Source organism: Phalacrocorax carbo, chromosome 21 (genome assembly GCF_963921805.1).
Source record: "Phalacrocorax carbo chromosome 21, bPhaCar2.1, whole genome shotgun sequence".
Classification (NCBI taxonomy): domain Eukaryota; kingdom Metazoa; phylum Chordata; class Aves; order Suliformes; family Phalacrocoracidae; genus Phalacrocorax; species Phalacrocorax carbo.
The window spans coordinates 2,033,286-2,051,383 of record NC_087533.1 but is presented as its reverse complement, the minus strand read 5'-3'; the positions used below and the strand labels follow the sequence as shown (position 1 = coordinate 2,051,383).

Sequence of the window (18,098 nt, the reverse complement as noted above, 5' to 3'; positions counted from 1 at the left end):
ATCTCTTCACACCACCACGGATCTGATGTGCAGAGAGGTGCGTTTTTGCTGTGAATTGACAGTTTTTCTCATTTCTTTGAAATGTACTTATCCGAGCTTTTCATTTCCATGAAGCACCATCGGCTACCAAGAGGTGCAAATTCTAGCTTTATACAAAGAGGGGAGAGGGTTTTTTTTAACCTGTGTTTCAAGTTAAAGGCCCGCGAGCTACGAGTGTACAGAAAAAGTACGTTTCCTGTTGTAATGGAGTTTTTTGACCCTCCTAACTACTGCAGTGAAAAGAGAAAGGAAAAGGAAATGTCTCTCTCCAGAGCTAGAGAGGTCTTGCAGTTCAGTACAGAGCTGTACTTGATGAATCCTTCGTAAGAGTGGGTAGGTATAGACTGTGGTTGTATGTGTAAGTACTGACGAAGCTGTGCAGCCTTTAAAGCATTTATTATGGGCAAAAAGTTCTGTTCCCATTTAGGAACAATAGCCATTGTAAATGTGATAGCGGTCTGTTGATCCAGTCATTTTAATTAATGAAACAAATCAACGAGGACTGTCTTGCCGGCTGGTTATGATTCTGAGAGCAGATAAAAGGAGGAGGTCCAAAGACCAAATGTTTGGGCAGTTTGTTCATGTTACTCCTCAGGTTTTTGCTTTGTGCTAGGAAAGGAGCAAGGTTTTATCAGCTGGAGCCCAACTTACATTGTAAATCACGTCTCGATAGGAGGAGAGCAAGGTTTCGCCGAACGTGGAAAAAAAATTGCTTCTTGACTTCCAAGAATTTACCTGGTTTGGGGCGTTTAAACCAGCTGTGCCGTGCGTACATCTGGGCAGCAGCGCCTTCGTTTCTGCGTGCCCCCCCGTCTGCTGGAGTGGGGGGACCTCTGTGTCGTGCAGATGAACAAGAGGCGGGCCTACAGACGTCAAGGGAAGCGCAAACCTGATAGGTCGCAAGTATGTTCAATCCCGGCTGCAGCTTCGGTTCAGCACAGAGGCAATCTGTTCTTTGCTGGCCAGAGCTGCGCTTCGGGAATGAATCACCATTTTTCTATCCTTCAGATTCCTGTCTTACGGTTGCGGGTGCGTTTCTGCCAATACCTGATCTAACGACTGCATTGCAAGACACTTAATCCTACGCGGAACAAAACAACCCACTAGGCTTCTTATCTTTTGCTCTGGTTAAAGTAAAATTATTTTTGAGACGTTTTTCCTCAAGCCTTTTTCCTTTCAAATGCCCTTAGTGAGTCATTGCTTACAATGAAAGATTGTTACCTAAATTACAGCCACCTCCACATTAACAGCCTTCCAGCCCGCTTTGTTCTCCTCTTCTTTCCCTTCATGCTTTGTCTTTTCAATGAGAAACTCTGTTTCAGACAGCTGAATCACTAGGGACAGGCCCTTTTCTGATGCACAACTGCCTTTTGATGTTCTGAATAATTCTGTCTTTTGGGTAGGGGTTCATTAGTTCCACCACTGCGGAACAGCAAGCTGCACAGCTGCCAGAGGTGGCACAAAGCGCTGTGCCGGAGTGGGCGTAAACGGGGTGGACTGGACTTTTTCACGATCAGCTTGTGCTTACGTGAGGCTTGAACTGGTTGTGCAACTGCAGGCCCTTGCTTTCAAACCATGTTCCACGCTGAACCTGAACACAGGCTTTAAGGCTGAATGGATTTCCCAACAAGGGACATGTTCTGTCTTGGACTGGTCAGAAATAAAAAAAGCTGTTGGTTGAGAGCATTTTTTTGTTCCTTCTGCATCATTTTGTAATAACTAACATGTATGTGGTGTGAACATAGGGTACCGATTAGTAAAGACGGCCTGGGAGGGCAGAGCACATTTTTGTGGCCAGTGTCGCTTTGGAAGCACCAGTTCCTAAATGAGAAGCCAAAGCTTGATTTCTGGTTCACGTGCGTTGGTTTGGGAACTCGGCGCGAGAGGCAGCCATCTGGCTGGTGAATGCTAGCACCTGCAAAACAGGCGATGTGCAAGAGCCCAGTGGACATGTCACCAATGACGTCATTTCTCAGCCAGATGGCCACTTCCATTTGTAGGACAGTGCCAACTGCAGGAACAGATTGGGCAAAATCACGTCTGAACTGATTTGCCACAAGCTCCCTCCGCTGCAGGCCCCCGCCCTGCCCCTTTTCCGTAGGCACGTAGCCGAGCTTTGCACGGGCGCCCGTAGCCGCGCGTGCTGGCGCTTCCCTCGCCGGCCCCAGGCAGCGGGCACCGGAGGAGCCGCTGGGCTCCTCGAGGTTTCCCAGACCTCGCTGTAGGAGTGGCCTTTGGTAGTTTTGTTCCGCGCTCAGCTGCCTGCTGGCTCAGCCCCTCCGGCAGGTGGGAATGTTAAAGGAGGAGCCTCCGAGCCTCACCTCGCTTCCCAAAGTACAGCTGGATACCAGCTAGGAACGGGTGATTGACATCTACTGTCCCACACACATTCTTTTTGTGAACCAAAGGAATTAGAAGAGTTTTGTGGCCAGGATGTTCGGCTCTCTTTTACAAGAGTTCAGGATAAGAGGGCTACAATCCTGTTCCTGCTCTAACTGGTGCCCCTCTAAAATGGGAGCATACCTTCTTCCCAGGAGCCGCGCTGCCCTGCCAGCTGCACTTCGGCAAACCAGGCGAGGGTGCCTTGCTCTCTGCCCTGGCCACTACCCTGTAGGTACTTGGCAAACGGCGGAGTGGAAACTCTGCTCAGGAAAGCCAAACAAGCGATAAAAAGTTGCTGTTTCACTGTTAGGTTTTGCTAGCCTATCGTGATTTAAAACTAAAAGAGAGAAAAATTTTGGAATGAAGTTTAACCCATACTTTAGCTTATGACAAAACCAAAAAAAAATCAGAATGTCTCCAACAACGTTTCATCTGCCGTTTGTTTTGCTGCTGCTTTCTCATTTGTTTGGATTCCCTCCTCATGCACCAAAAATGATTACTGTTACTTTGACTTTTCCCCTTAAAGCCTCATGTATCTTCCAGTTTTAGCAGACGCTGGATAAAAGTGAAAAAAGATGTAGTAGCTGTTGCAGAAATGTTTGCCTACAAATGTTTGCCTGTGTTTTCCACCTTTGGTTAAGGTGTGCAGTGATTTTTTTTAACCTTTAGATGACCTTGTATTTATCTAAATATATACTACCCTTGCTATTAATTTTCGTACGTTGCCAAATCCTTTAATCCTGGCTCAAGCTCTAATAGTGCCTTGCTACATCTGTTGAGATTAACTCTTGGACTAAACTCATTTATTTATACAAAATCATGGAAAACTTTCCATGGGAGGAAAAGCAGCATCTTTTAGGTGGGTGGGAATGAGGCACAAGTTATAGCTTGTGACCCTGAAGATGATCTCTTGGGGATCTTGCAAGAAAAGCTAGAATAAATAAGTCAGAAATTGTAAGCCATGGGAACCATTACCAGTAAGTTAATACGAGAGCTTGTCAATGCTAGCACAAGTGAAAATTCTCTTTCCCGATAAGGTCCATTGCAATTATTGGTTGTGAACGTGGCAGAAATGACACCCTGAGAGCAGGTTTTACTGGGGAAAGGTTCCGAGGTGTGTAGAAGCAGTGACATAACCATCTTGGGTCGCCTTTCATTGTAAATTCATGTTTAACATTGTATATTGCATCCAGAAGCAGGAGGATCATTATGGTGACACTCAAAGGGAAACGAGCTTTTGATTGCAGTACGGGATTTTGGATTGGATTTAGATCCACCGTTTTGCATTATGATTAATGGAAGGTTGGTGTCCAAGTACTTGGGGTTTCCGTACGCATCTAAGGCGTAGAAGTTGTGGGCAATTAAAAAAAGTTCTCAAGGCTTTGAGACTGAAGGAAACGATACCGCTTCAGCTATGGAGTCTCCCAGGTGGATCGTTTGTGTGGTGGGGTGAGACTTTCACTTGGCTGTGTACGTTTTTCCTAACTTAAAAATCACCTCCTGCATCTCTTGCAGAGGAGATGTCCGAGAGAGACTCTTAGCTATAGTGAGGCAGTTAAAAACCATATCACGTATTTTGTTTAAATACCAGTACCTTTTGTGTATGTACCAATCAGCCTGTTTCTCAACATCCCCTAGCAAAGCAGCATCGCTGAGCCGTGAGCTGCCTGATGAAGGGCCCCGATTGCGATGCTAGTATTCGTGCTGGCTTTCTTGTGCTAATCGGCATATTTCTGTCTATAAACTGCACAGAAAAACACCGCTGCGTTATATAGCTCCAGGATATCGCCTCCCTGCAAAAGTGGCACAGCCAGTGGAGCGAACGGTTGGGCAAAACCGTCCATTATCTTGGTTTTTGGATGGGTTCTTCAGTTCGGTGATCCCTTGAGCAGAAGGGTAATGCACAGGCCAGTCTCAGTTAAAGGGAACCATAGATCAGAGAGGCAAGGTCTACTGATCCATGGTGCTGCTGTTACGAGTTCTGTTCCCATGCTGTCATAGCCTTAACAAAAAGCATATTCCGAGCCTTCAACATTAAGTATGACGGATTACAGTTTGTCCTCTTGCTTGGACAAAATGTTGCCTCGCTGGATTTTGGGGGTGTGGGAAGGAGAAGTTGTCTGGTATTGTTATTAACTGTCGCTTCCCTTGGGGAATTTGGAATTGCTTCAAAGTCCGCAGTGTTTACCTGGACACACCATGCGTGACACTGCTGCTAAATTGCTTGGAGATTTATGGGTGAAAATCAACTTGGAGTAGGAAGGAGATCTTTTTTTTTTTTTTTCTTGGAGACAAAAGAGAACTGTGTAAGACGAATAAACAGAGAAGGGACTGTTTGCCAGCCCGGCAGTGCTTGCCTGCCTTGCGGCTCCAATGAATTTCATAGATGTGCTAACATGACTGGCAGCAGTCCTGGCCCCGTTCTTCTGTTTAGATGAGCTTGGGGCCCATCCGCTGGCTCTTTGCCATGCATTGTTGCAGCGCTTGACCAAACCGTGGCTGCGTGAAGTGACTTGATGCTTTCAGCTGTCCAAATCACATGCCTGCCACGGGACAGGAAATCCTGCTTCTGGCTTAGAGGGGCTGTCTCAGAAGGGTGGTGGTGCTTGAATTACATGTCACAATACAGAAGCTGTGTTGGGTGAGGGGGTAGGATATCAGAGAGAAAACGGTCTGGAAATAAGGCCTAAGGATAAAAGTTGCCAAAGGCTCTGGTCTGGCTTGACTTTCACCTGGGACAAGAGTAGGGAGGAGACTGTGGAGAGAAGGTTGGGATGCTGGGAAGCGTAGGACTCCTGTCTGGTTGGATCTTAGCCTGAATCCTTAAATACTGAAAGGGAAATAATTTTACTTCTTCCCAGATACGGAGACCCCTGAGCGGCGTGTGAATTTCTGCAGGCACATCCTATTTCAACAAAACTTCAAGATCCTCCCCATCCTCTAGTCTTTGACCCTTATGCTGGTTTAGACGATCTCTCCAGCATTTCTGAGCTAGAGGCGATGCAGGGAAAAACGCTGTGGTAAAGGTCAGCGCAGGAACGCTGCAAATTAGCATTTGACAGTAATCGGTCCCAGGACCTCGCTGTGAACTGGGCGCTTGGAGGTGCCTTCGCTGCCGGTGATGCTGGCAGCAGAGAAGAAGCTGCGTTCAGTGGTCGTCAAAATTTTTTGCGTAGCACTGCTCTGCGCTAGCCCAGGCTGGGTCATCGCTTTTGAAGCGTCTTCAGATATTTGCTAAGGAGAGTGTTGCCTCTGGGGTTTGTTTCTGGAATATTCTTTCTGTGTCAGCTTGATTAGCAGATACGCGGATAAATCGTAAGGGTTAAACAGCTTGTGCAGTGCGTGTGTCAGCTGTTCTCCCAAATCAGCTCTCAGTAACAGATACGTGGTGCTATTCGCCCTTGTCCTTTGCTGATAGGGAAACTGAGGCACCGCGGTTCCACTGGCTTCTCCGTGCTCAGAAGCAGAGACGAGAGGACGCACCAGGAGTTCTGGCTCTTCTTAGAGGGATTTTTTGCTACATCATGCTGTTTCTTCTAAAAATACTCGTGTTTGTTTCTAGTCAAATTACTGGGTTCTTAGAAATGTAGAACTCATCTTGCTCTGTGTATATTTTATTAAACCTGTTCTCAGTTCTAAGATTGCATTGAATTCAATTTAACTAAAACCGCATTGAATTTTTTAGCAAGATTTTTAAACACGCTTAATTCGAGTGCCTCAGGAGTATCACTTATTACCCACGCTCATCAGATCAAGCACACGCAGTAAGGTTAGGACACAGTAAAGAGCTTTGTGCATTCAAAGTGTTTTCTAACTTATCATCCCAGAATATGCATTTTTCCATAATGGGACTATACAGACATGCAAATATATTGACCCATATTTGATTTCCATTTTCTAAAGCAATAAAATGTTAAAGTGCTTGTGACTATAGTATTTTGACAGTGGAAAAAGGTCAGGTGTCGGTGAGATTTGAGCACAGATAATTGAGGTGCTAAGAGCTGAAACCTCTCACTCTCTTCATTAAATTTCACATTACGTACACGCAGCCAGGTGCAGGAGACCCAGCTAAAGTCTTTGTCTTTCTCTCTCGAGTTCCACTTGAGATTTAAGGGTGTGTAGCACACTCGTCCTCTCCCCTCTCTGTTGCAAGCTGAATCTCCTGGTCCTGTGGACCAAGCTTAGAAAGCTGACTTATAACTGTATTTTAAAGAACTAATTATTGGGTTTGCAGAATTTTTGGCTGCATCGTTTTGAGAAATTATTACTGTTACGGTGCTCGTTTTATGTTGGATAATGTTATGGAACATCAGGCAAGCAGAGTTCGAGGAATACGCGTAGCAGTTGCTGGTTTGGCGGCTCAGATCTTAAACCCGCTACCTTCAATATTCTGCCTCTCTTTCTGTTTCTACCACAGGTTGGATTTTTTCCCAGTGAGTGCGTTGAACTAATTAACGACAAAGTTCCTCAGTCCGTGACCAACTCTGTGCCAAAACCAGGTATGTATATTAAGTTTTATGATGCAGTGAAATAAAATGGAATTATCTTTTTGGTGTTCCATGTTTAATACCTCCTTTATACGTACCACGTTATACTCTGTGTGTTGATCATCCTGTATACATGCTATGTGATCCTTTCTCCGTGTTGATCATCCGCACGTTCCCTCTCTGTGAATAGTTGCCACTCTTGAACGTCTTTCGTCTGCGGTGTTTCGTAAGCTGGTATCAATGTCCATCTCCTGCGTGATTAGAAACACTTCGAGCCTGTAAGAATTTGAGATTCCTTCAGCAATCTGTACCTAGCGATTCCATGCGATACCCCAGGTCTTGGTGCCCGGAGAGTGTTGTACGTTAGGTTTTTTTCATACAGAACATGCAGGTGACCCAAAAATGTTTCTGCTGGCTTAGATGGACTAGATTAATTAGGTACTGGAAGCTTCTTTCTGTCTGGGGATTGATGGAGAACGTCAGATATAGCAGAACTCGGAATCGTAATTGCTTCTGCTCTGGGTATATGACTCCATCTACTTCCTGCTGCCTTCTGGACCCTTTTGTATTGTACGAAATACAGGCAAATTAATACCAAGTTTTGCTGATGAAAGGAAAAATAAATAGAAAATGAGAGCTTGGATCTGATTCCGCTGTCATCCTAATATCCACTGGAAGTGATTGCAGTTAGATGTGCTGTGCTGGCATAACTGAGAGCGCTGCAGAGTTTACTGGTGGGGAGCCTTTTGTTTTGTTCTTCCCATTTAGAAAAGAAAAATCTATCCATATATATAAAGACATATCTGTTTATCTTTTGTATCAAGAGAAGCAGTTTGAAATTGCTTCCTTAGAACGTTATGCAGCCGGCGAGTTGAGTTGGAAAGCTGGTTAACTGGTGTTCTTTTCGTCTGTTTTCTCTATTTTAATGATGTTCCTTATCGTACAAGATTGCTGACTAGATAGTTTAAAACAAATAGCTGCGATTCAAAAGTTCGACTTTTACTAAGGGAAATGCATTTTTATCAGATCTTGCATTACAGCTCAGAACTTTTGGTTCAGTGGTGAAAAGTCACGAACAATACCCTGAGCTATCGGTGCCCTGCATTAATCTGCATGCTTCAAAGAGCTGACAGCTTAGGGAAATAGTTTTCTCAGCCGTTGGTATCTCCAGCCTTTGTTACTCCTGGGAACGTGCAAATGTATTTGCTAGAATCAGTGTCAGAGATCACCAGCAATTCAAAGCGCGGCAGCAGGTGGCCATTCCATAGAGCCAGTGTGTGCCTTTGTTGTTTGAGGTTGATCCCTAAATACCGCGTCAGTCACTTCTCTGTACTCTTATCGGCTAAAGCATGGAGACGGGGGCAACTTTAAATCTAAATACAGGCCAGGCTGATAGACACAATCATAAGTAAGCATTTGTTATTAAATATGACTCAGGCAGTTAAATGTCATGAGCTGCTAGTGAGTAGTTTCTTGCTACGCTTTAATGAGAGATAATGAAGCAGCATAGATTAATAGATTCTATTTGGCTTTAACAACACGCTAGGCAGGGGGTGGATTTCCTCTTTCAGTCCTGGGAAATGTTTGTTGTAAAGTTGATATCAAAAGCCCAAGTCCTATTAAGAGTAATAAGTTGAAAGATATTGCCAAGTCCTGAGGCCGTCCCTGTTGACCTTCCCCGAGAGTTGCTCTGTGCGTTCAGTTCAAGGCAAAAGGCTACTCCAGAGAACGCCAGCGAGCTTTCAGACACAAGGATTGCTAGAACAAATGTTGCAGCTGTTTCTGTAATCCTTCCCTGCCCTTCCTGTGCGCCCAGAATTTATGAATCTGTTTCTTTAGAGTTACGCTTTCTGATTATTTTTTTTTTGCACCTTGGGAAGTAACAGTACTTGGAGGCAGAAGTCTGGGAGGCTCTTCCTCGGTTGCTGCAGAAGTTGTGACTCGGTGGGAGCTGGAAGGAGTCGGGGAGGAGCTGCCCGTAGTTCGGGCACGCTGGATGGGATGTTGGAGAACTCGAGGAACCTATCTGCCTGGAGGCAAGAGTGATGTGTGAAATACGGACGGGGTGAGCAGATGAAGGGGGAGGCCGGAGTTTGTTTCCTGGCCTGGGTTACCACACAGCTGCGCGAGCCCAGTGCCTCGTCAGCGCAGTCCGGGAGGGTGGCGCAGGGGCAGGAAGGAGCTGCCGGAGCACCCGGCGTGGTTTCGGTGGCGCTGCTGCGAAATGGGAAACCGGACCTTTCCAAGAGGTTCCTCCAGAGCCTCGCTAGGAATTGCATTGCTGGGATAATGCAGCAGAGCTTGCCCTTTCCTCACCCGTATTCCCTGCATTTAGTGTATTCTAATCTATGGCTTCGACATATAGGGTATTTCTCATACACGTAAATATCCACGTCGGTCTATTTTCTCCCTTTACCTCTATTTGAAACATCAGATTGGCGTTTCCCAAGGTTCTAAAAGGAACCACCTGGAGCTTTTGTCCTTACTCGACGTTAGCAGGGTATTTCATCTAGAATTAATGTGAAGCTTTAGACCTGGACTTGGTCAGACATACTTGTCAATGTGCAAAATTTATTTTCTTTAATCAGAATATGATGTGTAGAGCATCTAGGACATTTTGTATCTGCAGCATAAAGCTCTTTGCCATGAAGGAATTTACAAACACAGAACTTTAATTGTCCGTAGATTTGGCTGGGTTGAGCAATCTAATGAAAAGCAGATGGGAAGCAGAGAACTTCCTGCCCTGCGTTTTTATTATTATTTATAATTAGAGGGTTCGATTTGCAGAAGTGATGGGGACAGCATTTTAACAGACCCGTAAAATACTGCAGCGGTCTATAGTGCAGTACAAATAATGACTGAAACTCAACTGAAACTGAAACACGGGGAACGGGAGAGGAGGGTCGGGTTCAAGTGCAAGCCCTGCTTTCAGAAACAGTATTTTCTGTGACTGTGGAAGCACGTGCTAACACCAGTGATAATGCAGCCAGCGCCTGAGGTAAATGGAAGAGAAAGGGACCATATAGGAAAATGGTCCATTTTAGTCAATTCTGAAAATTCAAAGTGATAAGAAAGAATATTGGTTTTGCCTTGAGTCACCTCTGAAATGTATTTGACAATGAAGTTTGGATTGTCAAAGCTATCGTATCCCAAAATGCTGCTGGGGTAGGCATGCTTGCGGAGATGGATGTACACGTGCGCACGCAATTAAAGTCCGTTTCATTAGCGCTTAACCAAATTTTTTAGCGTTTTCCTTTTTCAAACTTTGAGCACACGAGGAGGTCATACAAGGAGGAGAAGGGGTGCTCTGGGGGCCTCGGAAGTTACCCGCCGAGCTGTGTCGCCCCTTCAGGACCGTGCTAAGCCCCTGCCCGTTTTTTTCATGTTAAGTGCTGTAAGAAAATGCATTTTTTTCTTCAGGTGGGAAGCAAACTATTCTATTTATGTAAAAAACGCTGTAAAGATGCAGGAAGGTAGTGTGAGCTCACCAAATCCCAGTTGCCTTGAGCAGTTGCCTGTTTTCTAAATTCTTCCCGTATTCTTACTCGGGTACAATAGTCTAAGGATAAATTCTTAGCCTAGGTTATTATATTGAATTGGTATCTAATATTGCATAGCTAATCCCACTTACAGACAATTTAGCTGAAATTCGGTACTACAACAGATGGAATCAGCTCGTATTTATTTTTAAAGCAAGACAGGACGAAAGGTTGCATTTGAATTTCAGATATTCGGTGAGAAGTGAATCTTTCAAATATTCATTGTGCTGCTTAGAAGGAAAAAATACTCAATAGCTCTTTTGTTTTTTTTCCTTCTAAGTGACCATTTGGGAATTGCCTGTAGGCTGTGGCTGTGTTTACTCTTCTCATTCACTTCTGGGAACGTGTGCGTGTGTGTGTTCATCTTGTCCCCACTCATCATTTTGGCATAGCTAACAGCCACCGGCAGCATGTCTCAGCTCTCTCTTTCGGTCCGTTCTTCCTCATAATTCTGGATTTTTGTAGTTTAACATCATTTAAAATCACGTATCACGCCTCGCCTCATGCATGCGATGTGTTTCATGTCTGTCGCTATCAAGTAGCGTCTTGCTGTGTACCACGTCTTCGCTGCGGCGCGCCTTGGCGTGGTGATTTGTCTGAAGGTTTCTAAACGTAGTTGCTGCTGGGGAGCGTCTGGTTTCGGTGGGGAAACCAAGAATAAAGATGCAGTTTGCATGTTAAGTTAGATTAAGTTAGAGCTTAAGTGAAGAAATGGGGGGTAAGAAGGTAATGTTTCCCTTTCTTTTTTTCCAAAACGATGAGTGTTTTTAAAACTTTGGGGGTCACCCTCACCAGTTCCTCAGTCTTGTTAGGAAAAAAGAATGAGTAACCCCAGCAGCTCTGCCCGACTTTACAGAGGATTTTTCAAATTCCTGTTTCATCCTTTCACTTAATTCAGATTTAACAGGTAAATGTGCTTTTATGATATGCAACTAAGGACACATTAAAGGGTACTTGTTAGTATTAGAAGCTGTTGTAAATGAAAAATTTTCTTTAAACATAAGTAACAGATTAATCTGGGCCGACACGCCAGACACAGGTAATCCACTGAACTTCAGGAGGATCGAAATTTAGGTCTGGATCAGGCAACAGACTCTGTTCTGACCTCCTGAAGGCTCTCGTACAGCCCTGAAGGAATTAATCTGAACTGCAGAAAGGCAAACTGAGTTAGATTCATTGTGTTAGAGCTATTGCAATCGTACCGCTCTTAAGAGGTCATGGCTGGTTTGAAACAGGCTAGCTGCTAACCGCTGGACAAAGGAATCGTGGCTTTGTCAGGGTTTTTCTTAATAAAAATACAGTCAGGAAGAATAAGGTGCAAATAGAATTTACAGCCTGCAGATGCCTGGGTTGAACGGCCATTTGACACTGAGGAGCGCATAATGTCTGAATTAGTGCTTTTGTAAGGAAAATATGGAGAGATAAAATATATGTCATTAGTACCAGTGCTGTTAATCTTACATAAGCAAACCAGTTGTTTGGCGTTCAATGTGCAACTGTCTCATTAAAACTAAATTAAATGAAAATTTTATTGAGCCGAGACAGGTATCCATTTCCAGTGTGGATGCAGACAGGGAATAAACGTCCCAGCGTGCTCAGGGCCGCCAGGTATATCGTTCTTGATGCAGAAGACAGAAAATGTGCTTGCTGTATTGACAGACCTAAGGACCAATCCTTCAAGAAATCACGTTCTCTAGGCTCCTGTGGAGCTGAGACAGAGCTGTGAGTGGACAAGGACTTCAGGATGAAATTATGTCGGTGTAAAAAATACTTCTGTAGGAGAATTGCACACGTCTTTGAAACGTGCTGCAGATATTTCTCCAAGGCTCTGAAAGCCACCGTCATTCAGCCTGGTGGGCTGGGTGTTCAAATGGGGGCTTCAGCAGGACAATGCCAACTTGCTTAGACCCCAGATTAGAGCTGGTCTGACCCGTGGGGAAGTTATTTCCTGGACTTGCTGTTTTCTCTCTTCCATCCAAAACAACAAAAAGCAAAGGCTTGGGGCTGAGGCAGCAAGAGCTGAGTCTCTGCCCTCTCTGCAATTAATGATTTTCAGGAAAAACACTTTTTGTCAATAGGAACACATAGCTCTGAGACAATTTTATTTTTCTTTTTGCATAGAATGAAAGGCAAGATAAAGCAGTTGTCTGCTTTAGCACCGTTAGAAATGGAGGAAAGCTAAATGTGTGAGGAACCGAATTACGCGAAATGTAAATTTACAACTCTGGGAGTTGTTTTCTTTTGTAAGTGGTTGGCATTGTCCATATGTAAAGAGATGTTACATCTTCCAGCCCTGTTTCTGACTCAGCAAAGCACTTAAACATGGGCTTAACCATAAACACATGCTTAGCAGGCACTTCAAGTAATGCAAACAAGCCCTGTGCTTCGGAGTCCTGCTCAGCAGGGACGGGCCTTGTGCTAAAAGTTCAAACATGCAAAGTGTTTGGGTTGGGGTTTTTTGCTGAGCTGGGACACTCTGGGTGGGGAGTTCTCGGATCCTCGTGAACTTCCAAAGCGTTTAGGGAATAAAGCACCAAACAACTTGAAGGATTGGGTCTGCGGTCGTATTTTGCACTGTGTATAGCCTAGCTGAGCTTTGTATGAGATTAACCCATTTGCAATGGGTGCATGTTTTAACCAAGTTTTTTTTTGTTTTGTTTTTTTTTTCTTCTTTTTTTAATTGTACCTTCCCAGTCTCCCCTGCCCACGGAGCCCGTCCAGCATCCTGGAGCTACTTCCCCCCTTGTACGTCTTCATTTATTCCTTTTTGCTTCTTTCACTCTTTCTTTCCCTGTCTCTGTGCCTCTCTCTGTTTGTTTTTTTCCCCTTCTTCTGTACATGCAAGCCAGTAGCACTGATGCTTTGAAGGATATCCAGGGAAACCAAAACAAACCTTCAGTCTAACAGGCCTTTTTAAAAACTCTTTGACATAAAACAATCCAGCAGGAGAACAAAGAAGCCGATTCTACCTCTTTTCTGTTGGAGGTGATAGAATCATTTTGAATCAATAAAACCATAACCGAAAGAAATTAAGTGCCAGGCAACCAAATACAAATGTCAGTTTGAAGGAAAGGCAAGTTAAAAATGCGTGACGGGGAGGAACGAAACATGGCTCTGAAAGTTTGTTAGAACTTGAGAATCTTCACAAGCAAAGATTCCCTTTTTTTTTTTATTTAAAGACCAGAAGATGCTGTTTGTGCTTAGCATCTCACAACGTCCAAAGGGAAACTGTCACGTTATGTGGGAGCGGCTTACTTATCCCGAGAGTCCTGCTTCACGTTGCCGTGGTCTTTTTTAGATCCTGCTAGTGCTAATCTAAACCTCAGAGCAATAACCTAGCGTCGATAAAATTGGAGGCTGCTTTTATAGGTTTAACATTTTTTTGCAGTAAAGGTCTCGTTTACCCGCATCGACTCCCCCGTGGGATGTTGTTTGGAGTTCATAAATCAGTCTTAAAATGGGATATGCAAGAACTGTAGATGGATACACGTAGCAAAATCTATAATATGTATATATACACATATATATAAGCTTTCCCCATGCACATACACACTTCCAGCCTGTTGGCATAGAGACTGTGCGCTGGTAACGTGGGAAACAGGCACGTGGTTCCTATCCACGATCCTTCCTCCAGGAGGCGAATGTTATTTGACAGCAAACTTCTTGTTTCTGGTGCGAAGACTCAGCTTTCCGATCACCTTCCTGAGCACGTGCCGACGTTGTCAAATGCTCTCCAGAGAGGCAGAGACTTGCGAGAGGAAGGGGAGAGCAGGGCTTGTATTTCAGATATGGTCATGGAGAGTGTGTGCGGTGAGGCGCCTTCCCCTGAGCATATCCAAACCAACAAGAGCCAGGGAATATTTAAACTGGGGCAGCGTTTTTAAAGCAAAATTTATTGCTTTGATTGGCTACATCCACCGATAAATAACAAAAGTGCCAAAAAGTGTGGGATGAGTCAGAGCAGGGAATGCTTGTAAAACCCAAGGAGTTCCTTTCGGACGTACAGGTATGGAGAGGAGAGTTGTCTTAGTTTTTTCCTCTTTTATAGCCAAGTTCCTCCAATCCGTGAGCCCTTCAAAGATGCCGTTCCTGCTAAGCATCAGTAGCAGTTAACTTCAGAGAATAGAGGCAGGGTTGGGCTTTTCACCCTTTTTTAACATTAATACAAAGAGTGGCCAGACTTCTGGTTACTTAATGCAACCTGGAAGGTTAGCATTCGCGGTCACTCTCCTTTTTAGGCTGTTTGTGAGAAGGAAGAGTCCAACACCAGAGCAGCTATCGTACTTCTGCTCAGAGGTATAAGGCTTATTAGTGGTTCTGCTTGTTTTTCACGTGAAATTAATGTCTTTTGACAGCCCTGTCCCTTTGTGAGTCATGTAATTGCAACAGAGACTAGAAACTTGGCTCTCGCCGCGCACAGAGCACCACTAGAGATCATGCGCCCCATCCCTCACATGCCTGAGCACTCCTCTGTGGTCTGCGCCGGCGGTTTTTGCTTATAATATTTCCGTGGACCAAAGACCATGGTTGCATGTCTTCCGTTACTAGTAATTTAGGAAGATTCTTTATGTATTTTTTAAGTATGGAAACTCTGAGGTCCCATTCAGGCTTTGCTGGTGTTAGGGGCAAGTTACTTTCTGGGCTCATGAAGCAATTTTTAGACACTGAAGTTCTTTTTTGGCCCTCAGCTTCCCCAGATAAAACGAGCTGAGATCTGAATAGAGGGGCAAGGGCTGAAATATGTTTTTGAAACAGGGACAGAGGGCCTCTGAAAACGAGCTCAAAATCTTTAGTCTCCCAACCTTACTGAAAACCATTATTGTGCAAGTTGCAGCTACATTTAAAACGGCTAGCATTTGCCAACCTAAATTGAGATCTATTTTATATATTTTTTTAAACTCTTTCACGGTGAAAACTCTGATTATGGTGATATTTGTACACAATAAGTGTGTTTGCACTGGAATTGCAAACTAGACAGCACACGCTGCGGTCACACCTGAGCCAGCTTTAAGCCCGGTTGTTCAGGTACCGGTAGCATCCACCTTCACCCTCAGCAGCTCAAGTCTTCTTGGATTTGGGTGTTTACTCTGCTTATTTCATCTCACCTCATCGTTTTTGCTCTTCATCCTGTGAGCTTGGTGAATCACTTCGCTTAAGGCTTCTCTCTGCACACAGACATTGCTAGTTAGGAATCCTTCAGGTCTAGAACATGCCAGAGAAGCAACACCTTAGAACACACAACACTGAAATCTGGATTTCTCTAGTGCTGTTTCTCTCATTGCTGTCTCTACAAGTTAAATTGTTAATGTCCTGCAGTTTGTTCCAGCAGATATTTTAACTTTGTTCTTTCTCTTGCCTTCTGTCTGTCCCTCTGCCCTCTTCCCACCCGACCTTAATTATGTGCAGATTTGGAGATGGATAGTGTAAAGCCAGGTTCTGCATATGTTACAGAGGCTCTGAACCAGTCCCAGCTGAGCTCAGGTAGAGCCCATTACTACAATTAGTCTCTCAGTGTCCTAACCAAGTCTAACGCTGTTCGTGATAGCAATAACCATTTACTAACACCCTAGGTTTGGTTACAGAAGCTAGATGTAGTTGAAATAGTTTATTATTAATTTTTTTGTATTAACACCTGTTGGGTAGAAAAGCCAATACATGATTCTAAGAATCTGCCTTCTCACAGGCAGATTTTCTGCAAGTGATTTCATTCAAGCCAGTGAGACCAAATCTTAGGAGTCCAGCTTAACAAGGCTGGGTCTTGCATGTGAATGCCCTGCAGTATCAGTGGCTATGTGGTTATTGGTCTGTGTATCGTAAATCAGCTTCTCCCCCCTGCCAACTGCTGAATTTCTAAATATAAAGTGTTCTTCTTTTCCCAGGCTTTCAATTTGTGCCTCAGAAAGATACGTCCAAAGAGCGTGCCAAACCCTATTTGACCATGTTCTGGAGGAAATAACTTGCTTGAATAGGAGAGAAATGAAATGTGGTTAAATACTATAGTTTTATGGCAACGTAAATGACCCTAATGTGTACCCAGTTGCACAGCGATAGCAGAAAACAACTGTGTTGTGTTGTCATTGTCATGACAACGTCGCTATAGCTTTTCAAAACTAACATTAGGTAAAATGAAAGTGTTCCAGTGGAACCGAGGCACCGAGATGTGTCTCTGGTACGTTTTATGTGCTGAAACAATTCGATCGTCGGTTATTGAGCGGTATTTGGTAACAGACGTTTCATTTTTTTCTGTTGTTTTGTTAAATCATAACTGGACTTTTGTTTTCCTGCATCTCCTAAGTGCTCTGCAAGAAAATGAAAGCGGACTTTTAGGAGAGACTGAGTAGCAAACTGTGTCAGTTGTGTTCTCCAGCAGGCTAGATCAGAGCCCTACAGTAAGGCAGGCAGCATGTCATACTGCTTGCAAAGTGCTCGGGCAACACGTTGCCCTCTTATGTCCCTCTGTTTCATCTAGTCCCTTTGTACTGAGGCTGAAATGAATTTGCAGGATAACTGTACCTTTCACAGAGAACATCCCAATCTATTATTTGGGTAAAATGAGGAGGTTAACGGATATTTGATATCAAAGTGATGCTGGTAAATCCAGCCAGTCAGAGCTCACTTGGGGCCCGCTGTCCGCAACGCTGGTACTACGGTTCAGTTTATTAAGGAGGCTGATATTTGTGCAAGTCAGTGATTTTAAGCGCTTCATAAGCGGCAGGCATCTTTTCTAATTGTATTTCAGCTGATTGCAAATCTTCTTGTGGGTGCCTTTGTGTAAAGCTCTGCCACCGCTGAAATCCTCGTCTGCATTTCCATTGTTACCTTCTAAAGTCACCAAAGGCGGATTTATTTTTTAACTAGGCTTTAAGGCTTTATTTTACTCCTGTAATAAGTGTTGTATGCTTCCTTTAAAAAAAAAAAAAAAAAGACCTTTATTTAGCATTATTATTTTGCTGGTCGTTTGCACCTTGGCCACGTTAGGAATGCCAAACTCAGTCTTCCATAACTACGTTGCATTGCTTGCTTTCCGTGCAGTGAATTCCGATAAAGTGCTGCTTTAATCTGAACTGCTCCAGTAATTACCTGTTTTTAAGAGAAAGGAGTTTATTGCTGTGACTGCCCAGGAGAGCGCATGGCTCTAAGACATGCTATTGCAGTGGTTAGTCTTTTTAGGTGTTTAAACGTACAGAATTGAAGTACAAATCAAAACTGCAGCAGCGTTTTCCTGCTAGTTTTTCTTTTCCTTGGAGTCTTCCCTCCTCTGTGCTCTCCCTCCCTTGTTTCAAGCGATTCTTCCCCCTTCTGGTTTTGCCTTCCCGATTTTGGCAGAAATAGAAAGGGACGAGAACTGTGGGCTGATCTGTGGAAATGCTGCTATATACAGGAGTCATCTGGTCTCCTATGAAAGTCGCACCATAAAATCTGTGATTCTGCCGGAAAGTATGAGTCTGAGGGACCAGCTCCCTAGGGCCTGCGCGCCAGGGACGGGTATCGCCAGGAGCTCTGACTTACGGATGCGGCGTTGGTCGGGCAGGTACGCGGGGGTATCTGTGAGCGTCCTACAGCAGCAGCGCACGTCCTGCCCTGGGGACCAGAGAGTCACTCTTCAACCCTGCCTGGGGGAGTGAATTTGGCTGAACTCGAATTTTGCTTC

The 18,098-nt window shown here is 44.3% G+C and overlaps 1 protein-coding gene across 4 annotated transcripts in view; it reads left to right on the top strand.

Moving 5' to 3' along the window:
• ARHGAP32 (Rho GTPase activating protein 32) overlaps positions 1-18,098 on the top strand; it is a 261,791-nt gene that overhangs the window by 184,577 nt on the left and 59,116 nt on the right. For 3 of the 4 annotated variants that reach the window (XM_064470921.1, XM_064470920.1, XM_064470919.1), the window contains one exon: positions 6,839-6,920. In XM_064470921.1, coding sequence (XP_064326991.1) covers positions 6,839-6,920 — 82 coding nt within the window. Of the gene's footprint in view, positions 1-6,838; positions 6,921-15,907; positions 15,929-18,098 lie in introns of those variants that run through there. The other variant, XM_064470925.1, reaches the window with a different exon arrangement.